The 19219-nt window shown below is 41.7% G+C and overlaps 1 protein-coding gene across 3 annotated transcripts in view; it reads left to right on the plus strand.

The window, feature by feature from the left end:
- The window catches only part of LOC136718370 (unconventional myosin-Ic), an 84236-nt gene that overhangs the window by 13051 nt on the left and 51966 nt on the right, over window positions 1-19219 (plus strand). The window contains exon 2 of one of the 3 annotated variants that reach the window (XM_066696073.1): window positions 4151-4179. The exons of the other annotated variants lie outside the window; for them this stretch is intronic. Within the exon in view, the coding sequence (XP_066552170.1) occupies window positions 4171-4179 (9 nt within the window). The 5' untranslated portion in view covers window positions 4151-4170. The remainder of the gene's footprint in view (window positions 1-4150; window positions 4180-19219) is intronic. 3 annotated transcript variants of the gene reach the window in all.

The following is a 19219-nucleotide window of genomic DNA, read 5'->3' on the forward strand; positions in this document are numbered from 1 at the left end:
AATTTTAGATAAAATCACCTAGTGGTTTGCATCATTTAGTTTTTTTTCTTTCCATGCCCAAACAAACCCAAAATATACATTGCAGAAGTAATGGCAGACAAAATAGGTTCCATCGATCTCCCTGATAACAAAGTATTTTCTCTCATAAGAAAGTTTAAATGCAGGAGGACTCAGATTTAGGCCGCTCTGTGTTTAAGTTTGCTATATGATGTGGTTGACTTCTGGAATGCTAACAACTCCTTCTTTAAATCCACTTTAAAAAGAGACTGAAATACATATTTAAGTTGGCGTGAAACATTATAATTCTGCACACACAGCTGTGCAGTGTTGAAGCCCTCTGGTGCAGTCGGCACAAGCTCCACAAGAGAAGATTACTTTCACTCTGGACACACCTATAGGGCTTTTGAGAAAGAGAGAGGAGTCTTACAGTTAGGCTTTAGATTTGAGTTTACTCAGGTAGTAAATTATCAATCATGTATCATCCTTCATTTGAAATCATGACCTACTTGTATTAAAACTGCAAGCCAGCTTAGAAAGGCTGGTAATTGTTTCGCTTGTCCTAAGATTGAACTGAGAATTTTGTATTCCCCCACATCTGTGATCCTCTGCAGATTTCACGTTTTCTTCTTTCTTGGAGATGTAAGAGATGTTTTTTAGTCAAGTTAGTCTCGCAGTAAAGTAAATATCCTTCCCTCGCTCTCTTTTCCTCCATCTCTCCCTCTCTCCCCTGTCTATAGTGAGCTGATTGCATTTTTAGAGAGGTACATTCCTGAGTCTGAGACCATTAGCATCGACTCTGGCTGCACATTCTTTTCCCTCTGTGTAGGAGGGAGGCAAGGATCTGATGAATTTTTCCAGCTATTTAAATTAGGAATGTTCCTCTGCCTTTCACCAGTGTGTGTGTGTGTGGTGCTGCTTTTACTGCCTATCTTGTTTAGCTATGTAAAAACCATTGTGCCTGGTTGTATGTCTTATTGTGCTAGACCTCATTCTGTAACTAAGGCTTCATTCTTGCATTTGTCGATCAGGTGCCCTGTGATTAAACTCTCAACTTATGAAACAGGGCAACTTTAGGTACAAATAATGTTCTTACTCCACAAACACACAAACAAATACATAATAGTTCTGATTGTCAGTGGATTTCTGTTCTTCAGACAGGTTCTCTTGACCCAATGTGAACTGGTCCAAATCCACTCATGTTAACTTATTTAACTTTAACTTAATCCATCTAACTTATTACCTTATCCAACTTAAAACTAATTTAATTTACAGTTAAGTTAATGAGAGAAGGCTCCCCAGTCCTGGTCCTCCAGGTCTCTTTAAATGCCAAACACTCTCCAAACCGGCTAGAGTAGATAAATGGCATCTGTTAATATGAATAAAGTCAATTGGCAAGTCGCTTTGTTGCGGATGATGTCAGAATCTTTCAATACTCCTCTCGATGCTGCCGTCGATTAGGGAAAATTACTAGGGCCCTGAGTGGCCTGTTTCTCATCTTCAGGAGTTCCTTGGGAAAGCCACAAGGATTCCGCAGATCCATTGCATGGCTGGAAATGCATAAGGAAAAGGAAGTATGCAAATGTGAGGAGGCCAGCCATCCCATCGTGTGCATTTGTTGCCCAGTAACTTGGTCACCTGATGATCCCATTCAGTCTATTTTTGAATGATCTAAAAGAGTGAGCTCCACCATCTCAGCACGTTTAGACCAGATCACCGTAACTCTCAATTATATGGCCTTGTATAGCACAGACATGTTTCGGGTCACGGAGACAGTGTTTTGCAGTGACTGTTTTATTTTGAGTAAATGCACATACAAAATACTTGGATTTTAACACATTTCAAAAGCTTATGGTGATTCCTTGTTTGTAACTCAACCACTAATAAAAAGCCTCCACTCATAATCATAGGTATAGGCTGACAGTCCAGACACATTTGTCCAACAACTTCAGTTCTTCATTAATCCAATCATAGAACCATGTGCACAATCATCTTCAGACAAATGGACAAGATTTTTTAGCAACTCATTTATTATATTGTTGATATCTGCACATCAATATGCATTGTCGTTTGCTGCAATGCGTCTATGCTGAGCCTTATGTGCGAGTTATGCTTTGGGCCCAAACTGGAAGTGACAGAGCTGAGGTAACTTCGCTTTGTAGCAAATAAACGGGGAGATGTTTGTTCGGTTTCTGATTGAGCCATTCCAGTTGAGTTGATAGCCTGCGCGTATTACCTGTTTGGACTAAACGATTACACTCTTAGAATAGAGAATGGGATCGACTATGCCTCCTTTATCGGCCCTGATTTCCAGTTATGTTGGCAGACCGCTAAAACCAGCCTGTGTCTTTCACAAACAGAAACAATGTTAAGTGAGAGTGCTGATCGTTGTTTGAGTGCTGTTTTTCTATACAGATAACACTCCCTCCTCCTTCTCCAAAGCTCTTGACTGGGGAGTGAAGGAAAACAGTTGGATAATCGAATTTCCAGGAATCTGGTTTGGTTTTTTCAGAACCTGCCTTTGAAAGTATATGCGGTGTCCCAGGCACTTCATTTCTCCTGTATGGGCCAGCTGAAGCTTGCTGTGGCTCCTGTGTGTCATTCTGAGATGGTTTCAAACTGCACTGGCTAACAGGGCTGTACTTTAATAACAGGAAGTGCTCTGATTACGTAGCCTAGCTGAGCATCTATATGCAAAATGTAGGTTATTTTTAATTGCCTAAACTAGGATGGCGAAACTTGACTAATGATATCACTTCTGCATGGACACAAAGCGTAAAACCCCTTTTGAATTGCACACCAAGCTTTAATCTGCTTGTGAAACTTGCTTTGAATCAATTTTTCCGTGGGTGTGGACTGTGTGCTCTGCTTGACTGGGAGATTGCCGTCACCGTATTCAAAAATTATACATATTGAGTCTTGTGTGTGTTTATCCCAGGAATGTGTGCTCTCCTTTCTGTGGGTTCTGGTCTGTGGCCCAACCCATTGTGGATTTTTTTTTTTTTAGGGAAACTGTGGTCTATTGTAGTTTCTATAATGGTTTCTTTAGAATGCCATGAGGTGCGTGTTATGTGTCGGCCCTTAACCCTTTTACTCCAGCACTGGGGTGGTTCCTGGTGTGATGCATTATTGCAGCTGTTGATTTAGTTTCCATTGCCTGTAGGTTAGGTAATGTCTCCACTGTAGTATTGGTTCCATTGCGTTCCATTCTCTTTCTTTTTCTGTGCAAAAAAACCCCCTCAGTACAGGCCTGCATTCACTGATATCTGTGTTTTACATTAATGCTCTGTGAGGACTGCAGTGAAATGTAATAATATTGTGCTCATGACTTCTTGGGGCAAAACCTCCAAGGCTGGTCCATCGCACACCTGTGCAGGACTTCATCAGCAGGGCAGGAACCATCGAGCCTCAAAGCCTGCCAGGCCTGCTTCACTCGATTGCCAACCTTCTCCTCAATCGTGATTCTGCTGCTTCCAGGTTAGGTGCATGGCATCAGTGCCAGAAGCCTCAAAGCCACACCTCTCGCGTGCATATTATAGCCTGAACTAGAGAAGGGTGTGGAAATGGCCATGATGATGAAATAAAAAGGAATTGAATTAGAAGTGGTTCTGTGATCTCTAATAAATTGCACCAGTTTCCTCATGGGTTAATCAGTCCCCTATTTGTCACTATTAACAACACTGATATTGTCTTTCTGTTCACCCCAGTGTGTCCAATGTTTGTCTTGGGAGAGTAAATACAGAAAACGGGATGATGTCGCTGTGCTGATTTGCCTTTTTTGTTCCGTTTTTTTTTTTTTTTTCCCTCTCGGATGGGTGGGGGGGCAGCTGTGTGTTTGTTTATTCAGGTGCTAAATGTAATGAAATTGCAAGGCAAGGTTCCCAGTCTTGTGCTTGAACTGAGTTGACGAGAACTTCACGGGGCGAAAAAATTGAATTTGATCATAAAACTTTTTTTTTTTTTTTTTTTTCCTTTTATGTAATTAAGTTAGCTGAGAAAGCGATTTCAGTGACATACCACCCCATGCTTATCAGCTAGAGATATAGTACCTTGCAATTTTCCATATGGAATGGAGAAGAACTTGACTTTTGTCCTCTCTGCAGAACTCCAAGGCCTGTGGATTTTAACCTGTTTTATTGCTAATTTATTACAGCCCTTCAGGCCCCTGCGGTGATGAGGAAGGTAGGTGTGTAGGCTGCTGGTTGTACATTAGCGCAGTAACCCGCAGGCTTGTGTTTCTGTGTGCGCGTGTGTATTTTGTGCAGCTAGACACTCACACTTAGATATAGTGCCTATAGTGTTCAAATGCATGTGTTGCTCCTGAATTCTGAATGAGCAAGCATTAAAAACTGAACTTTTTACCCCCCCTCAAAACAGAGAAGATGGCATTCTGTTACTAACCACCTATAGTGCAGCTTTGATGGGTATTAGAATGAAATGGCTGTAAGTTTGCAGAGTCATTGTAGATATGCATCTCCATACTGCAATATACAGATACAGGCAGCTTGAAAACCTCTCCAACATACATGAGACAGGGATGGCTTTGCAAATTATTTTATATTTGCACTTGGTTAATGACATTATTATTATTATTATTATTATTTTTTTTTTTTTATTATAATCCAATCCTACATGTTGGTTGCCTATTCCGAAGCAGTTCTTGAAGCTGGCTTTCCATTGGTGCAAAACTGTGCTTGCTCATTGAGAGTTATTTCAGGACAACGACATTGAATAGGATCTGTTTCAGAAAGTAGACCGTATGCATTAGCCTCTTCAACTAGAGCTGGCTCCCTCCCCCTTATTTTGTTTGAACTAATAGTGCACTGTGGCTGTCAACAGCAGTAACTTTAACAAACATCACTTCTGCGATAAACACAACAGGATGACTTTATGTAATGTCACATCCACTTAAGTCTCCTGGACAGAAGCTGTGGCTATCACTCGGGTGTTGTGTGGTGCACCATGCCTAACCAGAACATCACAGCTGTGTCCGAGGCGCTGTTCTTTGAACCTCAGCTGCTCTAGGGTGAATTTGGCAAGTTTTGAGTTGCAGAGCTTGTTATAGATCAGAGTAGAAGTTCACGAGGAGGTCAACCCCCAATCTCACGCCTGACTCCACCCTTCCCAAGCATAAGTATCTGGCAACACACTTGCCTTCCCAGCATTCATCGCTTTGCATCCCTCCACCACCCTAAACACTGCCTTTGCAGGAGTGATTCATTCCACCTAGTGGGGTGGGGGGTTCCAGTGACCTTGTCCTCATGGCCAGGTCATTGTTCCCTTAGTCAAGCATGTCTATGCCAAAATAAACTCTTTACCTTTTACTATGTACCTCTATTGGGGTTGTCTGAACTCCTGGACTTATTGTTAAACTTTTAAATCGCACAATAAAGTTCTGCTGTGCGTATACGTCTCCTGAGTGCTTTTGATTAAAATCGGAGGAATGATCAAATTTGTTGACCTTTTAAACTTTTTTTTTTTATTTCTTAAGTGCAAATATATACGTTGTAAAGATGTCTTTACTTAGGGTTTAAAAAACACATGTATAGAAGACGCACTCTCACTTCCCTTCATAGTTCCAAGGACTAGATCTTTCTTTTGGGATTGCAAGTTGGAAGTGAAACAAGGTTATGTGTATGAGGTGACAACGTTTTTCCAGTAAAAAGCCAGTGATTCCTTTTGAATAGAAAGCCAACAGGAAACTGTACACAACAGAACCTAAAGGGCTTATTTAAGAGAAGAACTACATTCCAATGTTTCTCTCTGGAGAAGAATGGAAAGAAAAACGTCATGGCACAGCTGCACTGTTAAAAGAACAACTTGGTGTCTCGCTTCGCCGTGGTGAAAAGACCGGCCTGACAGATGTTGGGATTGACAGAAGCAGATGGGTCTTCGAACATTGTAGGGACTTTTGCGGTTACTAGCATTCAGCTTATGGTTGCAGTAAAAAGATGAGGTAGTGGCCAACTTTTCTTTTGTATATGAATCCAGTAATTCTAGGCCATACAAAAACACCAGTCTGTAATTTACTGTGGTGAATCACATTAATTTTACCATGCTTAATAAAGCTTTCCCCTTTTATCCAGAAGAGACATACTTTAGTGACTTCTTCATAGTTGTGATTCTCACATCTTTCAGCTACTGTCAGGCCCAGCAAAGGGTGACCCTTAGGATCTACTTTTGTAGCCCCACGTAATGAAGTTTCCAGATATGCTCAGGGTGTTTTCTAGAAGAACAGATATCTATTTTTACTGCATTTTCCCCCTCCACATCCCAATCTAGGATGACTTCATAAGCATTCAAGCCAAAAATGATTCTGTCTGTGTCAACAGTGTGAAACCGTTGATACAGCAGAACTGCTGCAGCCAGCACTAAATTACGTTCTAAAGTGGAAAATCTTCAGACTCCATATTACAGAGGCTGCCTAAGTTTGTTGTTGGAGTCAGTTTTAATGGAGGGAGACCAGTTTTTATGGGTGGTCTACCGTATCATTGCCTGCCAAAAAAAACAAAAAGGCGAGTTGGATATCTAATTTTTGAAGGGAAAGGTTTCATGAAGAGCACTATGTATGAGAATTGATAAGTTTGCATTATCATGTTTGCCCCCAGACTGAGTTTCTATTTGTGTGTTGTGAATACTAGTGCTAACTAACACTCCTTACACAGTTCTCACCAGAGTTGTGCCGTGTCAATTAACACAGTTATCTATATATAACAGTGCTCACTTCCCAAGTGTCTGCTTGTGTGCAGTGGTGTGAAGCAGACAGATAAGGGTAAACCTGTTTTTTGTTTTTTTTTTCCTTTTGAAAATATCTTTCTGGCGGCTCAATTTGTTCTTTGCAGTGGCTTTGTAATATGTAGCATTTGTTTCGTTTTCTTATGATATTAACTTACTGTGTATTTTCTCTGTGTGTCTAGATTAGCCCTGACACGCACAAAGTAGATGAGTTGGCCTTCCAGGGCCGAAAGATGCACTCAGCCACATGCAAACATTTAAGGGGCAAACAAACGCAAAGCCAAACTGATGCATAGGCTCACATACAGCCAGAATCAAATTAAAGATCATGCACACACACTCTCGCACACCAAATCCACACCCACGCAGATAAACACATTCTTGCTGCAGCTGCCTCCAGTCCAGCAGGAAGGGAATGTGTCACTGTGAGGTGGGGGAACGCCTGTTTAATGTTCCTTCAGTCAAGGGAGCTCCCTGGTCAAACAGTGCAGTGGCGTGCCGGAGCCATGTGGTATCGGGCCCCTTACTGCTTTATTTTCATGGTGGGGGCAGCCCTGTCATTGTGCTGCAGGAAACTTTGACTGTTGACCCAACAGGAATTCACCTCTTGTCATGGAGTGGGTCCGGTTTCCTTTATGCCCTCTTGCAGCGAATTGCTCTGTATATCTGTTTGCCACTCCCAGTGAAGTGTACATCAGGGCCTACAGAATATCTCCTCCTTATAATCAAGTGATTAGTTAATGCATCTTAAAAGTCACCCTGGAATTTGAGACCAAATGCGACAGTAATTATTTACTTGTATTTAAAAAGGTTTTATTTTTTTAATGTAGTGCAAGGGTTTGGGTGTGGTGTGTGAAGGATTTTATACTGGTAGGCGTTTTATTTAATTGTAACAGTACTCTAGGCTGTTGTGGGGATACGTTTGTGTTTGTGTTCAGGGGTGGGGCATGTCTTACCTGGCGGAAGATCGAAGGCTAGTCCTTGATGCTCCTTCGCTCATTACCATAGCAGCCGGTTTGCCTATTGGATGTGAGTGAAGGGATACGGGAGGAACTGCTTGGCACAGAAGAGAGCAAAGGACGCCAGCCAGCTCAAGGCTTTAAAGGGAATGAGTTTCCCTTCAGGCTGGAGGAGAGTTCAAAGCTTCCCTGAACAGCTGCATAGAGACTCACGACACCCCCACTGTGGAAAATGATTTTAGGGATATGGGTCTTGGACAGGCTCCCCAGGAATGACGGGTACTTGTCTCTCTCATTGAAATGAATACAGTACAGTCTGAGCTCGATGCGAGAGGTCCAGCTTGGCACCTCATCGGTCTCGCGCTCTCTGTGTGTCTGTCTCTGTCATCACCGCTTATTCGGTTTCTCTGGCAGAATGGTTTGTATATCCTAGTCCAAAAAGTCTACTTTGGGGACACAAACAAAATTTGGACAGTCGCCTTAATTGTAATGTCGGAAACGCATGTTCTTCTGTTTTTGCTAATAAAATTCAGGTAACTTTTACACACGCATACAATACACAGAAACCACAGGCCAAACGGTTGGAAGGAAGAAGTACTTTTACGGACTCACTGGGGGACAACCTAAGATTGGTCCTAATTTTTTCTGCTCCTTGGCTCACTGATATCCTCTTTTTCCCCAGGAGATCACAGTCTGCTCCTTAAAAATGCACAATAGGTTTTGCTGAACAAGCCGTCTCCCAAGTGCAGTGGCCGTCCAGTGTTTCAATCTCTTACTATGAATGATGGACAGCGGGTTAGAGGATATGTGTCTTGCCTAATCAATTCATTTAAAGTGCTTGCATTTGAAATATCTCTGTTTCTCTGAACATGCATACATGAAAATATTTTTAAGCCCAAACTTTTCCCAAATTTAAGCAGCATCTAAAATATGACCCTTTTCCTCCTATTACAGGAACATATAGAAGGACTGCAGTGTGCTCAGTTTCTGCACAAAAATTGCATTTCCTGACGCGCACAACTTGGCGGCTCTGAGCTGGAAGGCAGACGCTTTTTCATGGCATGCCAGCCAATTCATTTTGTGTCCCATAAAAGTAATTGGTTGATAAAACAGTTTGGTAGGTTGGTTCATGGAGTGGACTAACTGTTAATTAGGTATTAACATTACTTTGTTCTGTTCAGAGAAACCAGAGAAATTTACATAGATTTATCAGATCTTTTCTAGTGAAAGGAAGACTCTCTATACTGAGACCGGGTGTCCAGCATTGTCTACAGTGGAGGTTTTAAAGGGACAGTTATCTATTTGAGGAAGAAAGAAGGATATTGATAATCCAGAGACAGAACTAACAAATCTGGGTTCTCCCTCCAGACGTTTTGTCAAATAAATCGTTAAAATTTTCCAACTTTTAATCATGATATTCAGTTATCTTCCAGCTGCATAATGAAAATTGTATTTCTGTGCTTGAGCAAAACTCCTGATCCATCATTCTAGTATATATCAATGGTACATTTTTTTTTTTTTTTTTTTAACGGTTGTTTTAGGCCAGATCTTATGGATTATTTATTTTTCCTACCCATGTCAGATTTGTATTAAACAGAGTTGGCAAGTAGGAATTTGAAGAATACTAGAATGTCAGACCTTGACAGAGTACAGGACATCTTGACACCTCGGCATTTCTCTGACACCTGAGCAGGAATGTGTGTTTATAAAGACCACTAACGTCAGCATGTCTGGAAGATTAATGTCAGGGGGGGGATTCTTTTCCTCTGTGTGCAGAAGAGTACATGCACTTGCAGGTCATGTTAGTAGGGTGGTTCTGGTTTTGAAAACAAGATTTCTGCTCAGGCCTCCCTCCTTCAAAGGTGCACATATATGTTGAGAAGTATTCCCTGCTTTATAAGTAGGGCCCTGCGTGTTACTCGACCAACTTCCATAGACTGCACTTCAGTCCTCCCAGCGCCAGGCTGTTGGAAGTCCTGCTGTAGGAGGTCCTAGAGGGATTGTGTTTTTCATGTATGTATTCATTTGTATTATGTAATGTTAACGATCTAAATGTGTACTAACCATTACAGCTTTTTAGTTTCATTCAGCAAAATACTTTTATTTGGAAACCCCCTTCCCCCCAAAAACACCCAAAATTTAAATTGGTAATTTTATTAATGCACATTGGCAGCAGCTGTGGACGTTTATTACTCATCTTATTTCTTCGAATGTGTCATTACTTTCAATCTTTTACTAGTAGGATCACATTATTTGTCAACAGCATATTAAAAAAACATCACTGATTCCCAGAACAATTTACATAAAATACGGAAATCATAATAACACCATGGTATGCAATGACATTCTTTGTGCTTTACTGTCAAATTCCACTTTTCCAATTCCCTTTTTCAGTCACACTTCTAATTAATGTTGCCATTGACAGAGTTGGCTCTTCTGGAATTGGAAATTAATTAAGAAAGGAATTACAAACTGAACTGAATTGGGAAATCTGGAACTGACCCCAGCCATGCTAAATGACAGTCTTTCTTAATCAATCTTGGAAAAAAATGATTTATGACTGAAGTTCCTTCTTTTAACCTTGATGTCTGGAATGAGTCACTGATTTGGAGCTCCTTAGTCATTCAAACACATGCTCTTCTATTGATGTGGCTGTTTCGGTTGGCTAGTTATGCCTTTTTCCTGACTGCGAATGCAACCACCTTTTCTTTATTTGGATGCTGATGCATCTTGACCCCACCCATTTAAGATTGAGGTACAAGTAGCGTTGAGGAACATGAAACCCTGGACAGTTCGAGGCCTAAGTACATTGGCAAGAATTGAGTAGGAAGAGATGGGAGGATCCTCTTGCCTCTTGTGGTGAGTGGGCAGTGGCAGCACTAGTTCTTATTGACATGTTTCCCATTAAAAAATAACTATTAGGACTGACCTTGGAGATTGTATGGGTTCTGTTTTTAAATTAACTATACTGGTATTCAGCTGAATTTTATTGTATTAAAGTCATGCATGAGGAGCACTTTGTGAGTAGTCTGTTATAAAGTACCCCCTTTTGTAAAATGTTTAAAGTGTGATGATCAATACTTCTCATTGCTACATTGGGTGGTTTTAGTAGTTTTTGCTTAGCATGATTCATCGATAATGTAAAGTGTTAATTGTGTCTCCTCTAGATCAAAGGGGAAAACCTATACTGGGCCAACTTCAAAAACTGGAGCAGATTCTCTTCAGTACATACACTAGTGTTTCCCTGTAGCTTGGGGAAGTATAGATCTGTAAAAAGTGGGTGACTATGACATGATTTTACTTTTAGCTTCTGCTGAATACAGTAGTTCAGTACAATTGAGTAGAAAGACACTTGGCAGTGCTAAATGGTATAAAATGGGAACACTAACAAGCTACAGTACTGTGCAAAAGTTTTAGGCCGGTGTGAGAAAATGCTGTACAAAAAGAATGCTTTCAAAAATAGACATGTTAATAGATTGCATTTAGTTAATTGATAAATATAAAGTGAGTGAACAGAAGAAAAATCTACACCAAATCCATATTTGGTGTGGTTACTTCACTTTGCAATCGGAAGATTGCCAGCAGTGCCATCAGCTCAGAATTGGCAGAAAACAGTGGGACCCTGGTACACCCATGTACTGTCCGGAGAAGTCTGGTCAGAAGTGGCCTTCATGGAAGACTTGCGGCCAGAAAGCCATACCTCCAAAATGGAAACAAGGCCAAGCAACTCAACTATGCATGAAAACACAGGAACTGGGGTACAGAAAAATGGCAGCAGGTGCTCTGGACTGATGAGTCAAGATTTGAAGCAGAAGGCAGTTTGTTCACCGAAGGGCTGGAGAGCGTTACACGAATGAGGTTCGTTGCAAGTTTGGGGCTGCATTTCTGCAAATGGAGTTGGGGATTTGGTCAGAATGCATGATCTCCTCAATGCTGAGAAGTACAGGCAGATACTTATCCTTCATTCAATACCATCAGGGAGGGATCTGATTGGCCCCAAATTTATTCTGCAGCATGACAACGACCCCAAATATACAGCGACAGTCATTAAGAACTATCTTCAGCGTAAAGAAGAACAAGGAGTCCTGGAAGTGATGGTATGGCCCCCACAGCGCCCTGATCTCAACATCATCAAGTCTGTCTGGGATTACATGAAGAGAGAGAAGCAACTGAGGTGCCTAAACCCACAGAAGAGCTGTGGTTAGTTCTCCAAGATGTTTGGGCCAACCTACCTGCTGAGTTCCTTCAAAAACTGTGTGCAAGTGCACCTAGAAGAATTGATGCTGTTTTGAAGGCAAAGGATGGTCACACCAAATATGGATTTGATGTACATTTTTCTTCTGTTCACTCACTTTGCATTTAGTTAATTGATAAATATAATCTATTAACATGTCTATTTTTCAAAGCATTCTTACTTTACAGCATTTTTTCACACCTGCCTAAAACTTTTGCACAGTACTGTATTTAAAATGTTGTATTATAATTAATCTAAGTGCTTCACACATGAAACAGCAGGGCCTTTTGTGCTAAAGGATATGCATTATGATGCAAGGAATGCGATTTAGTTTTTTTCAGTATTCTCTATTGACGATTGCATGCACTTTCTGACTGCTGCACGCGAGTCTGAATCGTCCCACTGCAGTGTGACATTGGTCTCCACCAGTCTCCCTACATCCCAAAAGTGTTTGAATTCATGTCTATAGATTATTGTCAGGTCAGGTCATCTTTAAAATCAAGTTGCAACATGCTTGTTTTCTCCGTGTGTGGAATGCAAATCCAGCTTTTAATAAGCAGAGGCCTTGGAAATGGAGGTCTTGACTGAATTCTGCCTAGTTTCCCACCAGTTAACAGCACCTACACTGGCAAGCAATCTCTTTAATACATCACCTATTCAATTTACGCAAGAGCATAGTTATGCACAGCTGTGGAAAAGGGTGTCCAGCACACAGTTTCTTAGGTTATTATTATTAAAGTTATTTAGCAGTCGACTTAGTCCAAGGAAACATAGATTATTAATCTCTAACATACATTGTTGTACATATAGAGTATTGCAAGGTTAACACAATCACTAGAATATATATAGAATCTCCATATTACTCCATATGAATCGTATGGTATAAGAAGTCAAATGTATTTTTATTCATGTTAATCTACATAGAATTTGACTTTCCGTCTGGTGGCTGCAAATTTGCAATATAATCAGGGAAAAAATTATTTGGTTTTAAAAATCTCTCATGGTGACGTCTAAACTGCTTTTCATATTCATTTCTATGGTGCTTGATTATGGAAATGATTTGAAGCGGCCTTGTGTTTGGGAGAAGTACAGGCACACAAAAAAAAGATGTTGCTTGCAAGCAAATTGAAGCTGCATTGGCTCTTAATATTTCACTTCGTTGCCTCTAAAGTTTAGATTAAAGTGAGGGCAAACCAGTCCTCTCCCCTTCTCCCTACAGACTGAGTGTACAGTACAGCTGGAGTGGCAGAGACACTTTTGCTTCCATAACTAGGCAAAAAACATCCACAGTTCTTTAGACCAGCAGTTTTCAAATCGGTCCTGGAGTACCCTGCCCTGCTGGTTTTTGTTCCAACCTATGTCTTAATTACTTAATTGAATGGTATATTGCTTTCTTAGGTCGATTTAAGGATTCAATTAAGCAATTAAGACCTCGGTTGGAACAAAAACCAGCAGGGCAAGGGGTACTCCAGGACTGGTTTGAAAACTCCTGCATTAGACTATCCCAGGGGTGATGGCACACACTTTCCCCAGTTTCTCTTTGGACTTCCCCCATAGCCTTATATTCCTCCTAAGATCTCCTCCAGGCACTGCATTCCTGGGAATTATCAATTGCTACAAAGAATGAGCTTCACTCCAGGAATGCAAGGCTGTGGTAGAGTATGAGATCAGTGAGGTACTATGGTTCAGTTTTTGTCATGACAGGGAGGTGTAGTTGCACCTTATAAAGCAATCTGTGTGTAACAGTGCTTTCAGGGACGAGGATTGTTATTTCTCTCCAGCTGGAGAACACTTGCCGACTGTCAGTGTGTTGAGTTATGTTGCTGCCAAGCCGTGTGCGAAGTATCCAGCCCTTGAGTTTCCTCTCGCAGTATGATCAGCTTAAGCCAGAAGCAGGTGCAGGAAATGAGGGGAAAAAATAAAAATTGGCTGTCTTTGGTAGCACACTGGTGTTGCACCTGACTTGTCAAAAGCTCTGGTTAAGGAGGCCGTTTCCCAATGAAAATCAACAAATTGAGGTGCATCAAAGATAGTTCAGCCAGACGGGGGGGGCTTGGCAATCATTTATTGTGTTACTGCTTCATATCAGTACAGTGCTGCACTCTCCTGGTTTAAAGGAAAATAATCAGGACACCCTAGTTGGTGTATCCTCACTCACTGTGGGAGAACAGGAGGAGAGTGGAAGTCTGTGTGAGTCTGTGGAGAAGGGGTGGGGCTTGATTAAGCTGAAGCAGTGCCTGATATACCTGAAATACACACCTTTCTCTCCCTCTGTAGTGATGCAATATGCTCTTTGTGAAATTGTCGGTCTACCCAAAGGTTCAACATGTGGGCGGACAGTTTATTGTGTAGCAGATTATTTACAGAGATGAAGGAAATGCATATTACAAGGATATAGACTAGAAGCTATGCTGCTATAGAGTTGCTTTGACCAATGCTTGGCAGCAACTGTTGAGGAAGTGTTATTTTGTTAACGCAATGTACATGAAGTGCGTGTCGAGTGCTGCCATTATATAATCATGAGACAAATTGAGTACCGTCCTTCTCAGATGGGATTGGAAATCCGTGTCATGTGACGGGGAGGCATTGAATTTTCACCTCTCTGTGTGACGTCACCTAGCAGGGTGAAACGAGGTCTTGTAATTTGCCTCCCAATAACACTAATACTGCAACTGTTTCATGAGGCATGGGAAGTGCTTTTGCATCACAGAATAACCTGTTTTATATGTACATCTCTTTGCAAATTGTAAGTGGCATGCAAACCACCCAAAAAATTAAACGTTTGAATAAAATCTGTTGACTAAAGACTTAAAAAGATATGGATTTTTAGGGGTTAGTATTATTTTATTTTTTTAATGAAGTCAATATCAGCCCAACACGGCCTGTTCCTTGGAGAGCGTATACTTTGCCAGAGTCTGGAGAACGGGCTGCCACTCACTGCCACTCGATAACACAGCAACTGGCACTGGCAGACTGGCAACTTTCGCACCTGTGCAGCTTTGTTACCGTTTTGGAGCCAACAACGCCTTGGACACGTAACCCAACTGTTGTGGTAAATATTTGATGAGCCCCTGCGTTCAGGAGCTCTGTCTTAATTACAGCCGGTGCTCAGCAGGGCGCTACCAGTGTCCTTTCTCTTGTCAGTAATTGAACAGCGTAATTAGTGTGGTACAGACCAGTGATCTCGAATATACTGTGGTGTGTGTGTTAGAGAGAGAGTTGTATTTTTAACACCTTTATTACAAATTTGAAAGGACACAATAAAAGAGAACTACATAGTTCTGCACATAGAAAAAGCAAACAAACATCACCATTCTCAACAAAACAGAACACCTCCCCCTTTCAAACTATACAAAATATACATATTAAATCTTTGCACAAAACCAAACCACATACATTTTTTTTTTAACATATGTTTAAATAACTTTTTTTTATTCCAACCTTAAAAAATTAAACCAAAACCACACTACACCTGTGCTACCATTAAATTATTCAAATTAATTAAATAACTGTTTGTGTGATCAGTGGCACAGAGTGGCCCCGACTCCCCACGTCCACCAACAACGAGTCCAGGTTTCCTGTCAGCCTGTAGAAACTGTACTTTGGTTGCACCCTGGAGCGCACGAGACACTGGGACAGGGAGAGCGCACACACTGCTCTGCACGTGCTCAGTCTGACTTCGCCTGATTAGGATGGCCAGCTTGGCTTGGCCCACTTTGCTAACTGACAAATATTCCTGTACTCCACTCCTAATATAAACACGGTACGTGAGAAGTGGAGGCCCGGTATACACAGCCCCTCCAGCGCAGTGAACGGCGGCTGTAGTCTGAGGTAGTGGCAGGAGCAGTGAAACAGCATCTCTCTGGCGCAGTGGGGGCTGGCATCGCTCAATCTGGGCACCAGTTTGTTTGTTTTCGACAACGTCGCAGAGGAGCCTCCACTGCAGGTCTTGGATCACCCAGCCTTGTCAGAGAGAGGGAGAGATTTGCATTGCCAACTGATAGAGCTGTTTTGTTCTTGTCTATTATTGACCAACACAGTTGATGGATACTTCACACCTGTTCCATCTGTCCAGTTCAGGAAGTTACTTATAGACGGTCCTGGTGTGTGTTTTTTTTTTTTTTTTTTTTTCTCAGAATTGTCGTCGCCTGTAATTCTGTCTGAAATACAAAGACAAGAACTTGATGAATGGGATCAATCAAAATCAATAGAGCCTGTGTTCCTGGCACTTGACTGCAGATACCAATAGCTTGTTAATAATTGCTTCAGGCCTTCACATTGGCTGTAACCAACTCTTCCGGTTACTGTCTTCATGTATTTGATTGATGCCAAATCCCATGCATTCGTAAGCTGTCTCTCCAGCCACAGTTCCCCTCTGGAAGTCCCACTCATTATAAAGGTGTCCATGCTTCAGGGAGAACTACAAAAGACCTAGTTTTACTCTCCCCAGTCCACTGTGCTGAAGGGTACACGCTCGGGTACTCGGGCAGGGGAGGAGGGTTGGGGAGAGAACCTGATCAGGGGACATCTCTTCCAAGTACATTTTCCTTCAAGTTTCTCTGAACCAACACATTTCAGTCAAAGGCTAAACTTTTAGATCACAGTTATCTTCTGCTGTACCTATAGTCTCCTTGGTGCTTCTGATATGAGATATAATAAATTAATAAAACTGGTTGCTTTTGGGTGTGGCCCAAGGCCTTTCAAGTTTTGTTCCTTGAGATACCAAGGACACATTCATATTAATAAAAGCATAAATGCATAAAATGTTGCTCCTCTTGTTCCATTTTGCAGTTACAGTGACCAATTGATTTCTGCTGGGATTTGTGTGAATGGTCCTTATAAGTATGAATGTAGCCATAGAACTGAACTTATCTTCACCTGGTCAATTCTTATATTTAGCTGTCCTGTTTTCTCCTGCTGGAACTGTGCACATGTTATTTTTAATACTGCTCTGGCCTTGAACAGACCTGTTGTTGAAGTTGCTGCTAAATTTGTAACCAATAGATAATGGTCAATGAGCAATAGATGTGTTGCTTTAAGAAAAGTACCGCTAGGGCAAAACATCTTAAAGAAAATATAATTTTGGGTGAAAACACTTGGTTTTCTATGGACTTTGTTTAAGGAGTAATTTACACTCACCTAAAGGATTATTAGGAACACCATACTAATACTGTGTTTGACCCCCTTTCGCCTTCAGAACTGCCTTAATTCTACGTGGCATTGATTCAACAAGGTGCTGAAAGCATTCTTTAGAAATGTTGGCCCATATTGATAGGATAGTATCTTGCAGTTGATGGAGATTTGTGGGATGCACATCCAGGGCACGAAGCTCCCGTTCCACCACATCCCAAAGATGCTCTATTGGGTTGAGATCTGGTGACTGTGGGGGCCAGTTTAGTACAGTGAACTCATTGTCATGTTCAAGAAACCAATTTGAAATGATTCGACCTTTGTGACATGGTGCATTATCCTGCTGGAAGTAGCCATCAGAGGATGGGTACATGGCGGTCATAAAGGGATGGACGTGGTCAGAAACAATGCTCAGGTAGGCCGTGGCATTTAAACGATGCCCAATTGGCACTAAGGGGCCTAAAGTGTGCCAAGAAAACATCCCCCACACCATTACACCACCACCACCAGCCTGCACAGTGGTAACAAGGCATGATGGATCCATGTTCTCATTCTGTTTACGCCAAATTCTGACTCTACCATCTGAATGTCTCAACAGAAATTGAGACTCATCAGACCAGGCAACATTTTTCCAGTCTTCAACTATCCAATTTTGGTGAGCTTGTGCAAATTGTAGCCTCTTTTTCCTATTTGTAGTGGAGATGAGTGGTACCCGGTGGGGTCTTCTGCTGTTGTAGCCCATCTGCCTCAAGGTTGTACATGTTGTGGCTTCACAAATGCTTTGCTGCATACCTCGGTTGTAACGAGTGGTTATTTCAGTCAAAGTTGCTCTTCTATCAGCTTGAATCAGTCGGCCCATTCTCCTCTGACCTCTAGCATCAACAAGGCATTTTCGCCCACAGGACTGCCGCATACTGGATGTTTTTCCCTTTTCACACCATTCTTTGTAAACCCTAGAAATGGTTGTGCGTGAAAATCCCAGTAACTGAGCAGATTGTGAAATACTCAGACCGGCCCGTCTGGCACCAACAACCATGCCACGCTCAAAATTGCTTAAATCACCTTTCTTTCCCATTCAGACATTCAGTTTGGAGTTCAGGAGATTGTCTTGACCAGGACCACACCCCTAAATGCATTGAAGCAACTGCCATGTGATTGGTTGGTTAGATAATTGCATTAAAGAGAAATTGAACAGGTGTTCCTAATAATCCTTTAGGTGAGTGTATATGATTTTGTCAGCGAGTGATGCATCTGCAGAATTAACCACTGAGAGAAATGAACTACACATTTGCATTGAAGCAGTACAGTTTGATTACAATGAGTAGAAATTAACTTCTTCGACAAATTAAATTGTGACAGGTGGTCAATATGTGGCAGATGCAGAGGCCAACTCTTTATTTTTGGACTTGCAGCACTTCCTGTCAAGTTGTGGCCATCAGGAACATGCTGACAGTGATGATCGGACCGGTGAGGTAAACCATGAGGTCTGCTTTCACAGTGTGTAGTCCACAGTGGGTATGACATGCAGATGACGTACACAACACAACAGACAATCCCACCGTGATTCCTTTGACAGGCAGATTCAGGACCGCACCCCTTCCCCCCGCTTTCCCCACTAAAAGTAAAAAACAAAACCAACAACAATGGCCATCTTGATAAATTTTTTCCATCTTTAAGCCAAGAACGTTTTCAGAATGAGATAACTGCCTGAGACCAGCGGCGATGTGAGGGAACAGGAACAGGGGAATTCGAAAGCATTCCTGTCAGATGCGCACAGAGGGGAAAAAAAACTCCAGCAAAACAACAAGTTAAGCCTGTAAAGCTGGGTGACTAGGGGATGGATGAATGTTATCTTTGGAAAGAGGTGTAGAAGTGCAGGCAGGATTTTCCTGTCTGCCTGCAGGTGGATCTTGAACATAAGGGCTACTTTCAGATTTGCGGCTCAGACCAGGGAGCAGGGTTGCTTAATTCACAGGCTCGCACTGGAAAACCTTTTGATTTGGCTTGCAATAGAGGATCAGGCAGGGTAACTGAGATTTTAATGATCTTCCAAGTATGGTTGGGTTGGGCACTATAACAGTTTCATTGTGGTTAGTGGTATTTTGGATGTTAATAGTGGTATTTCTGGGGGAGCAGTGTGGAGAAGTGGTCGGTGCTCTGGACT

The sequence above is a fragment of the Amia ocellicauda genome, chromosome 22 (genome assembly GCF_036373705.1).
Source record: "Amia ocellicauda isolate fAmiCal2 chromosome 22, fAmiCal2.hap1, whole genome shotgun sequence".
NCBI lineage: Eukaryota > Metazoa > Chordata > Actinopteri > Amiiformes > Amiidae > Amia > Amia ocellicauda.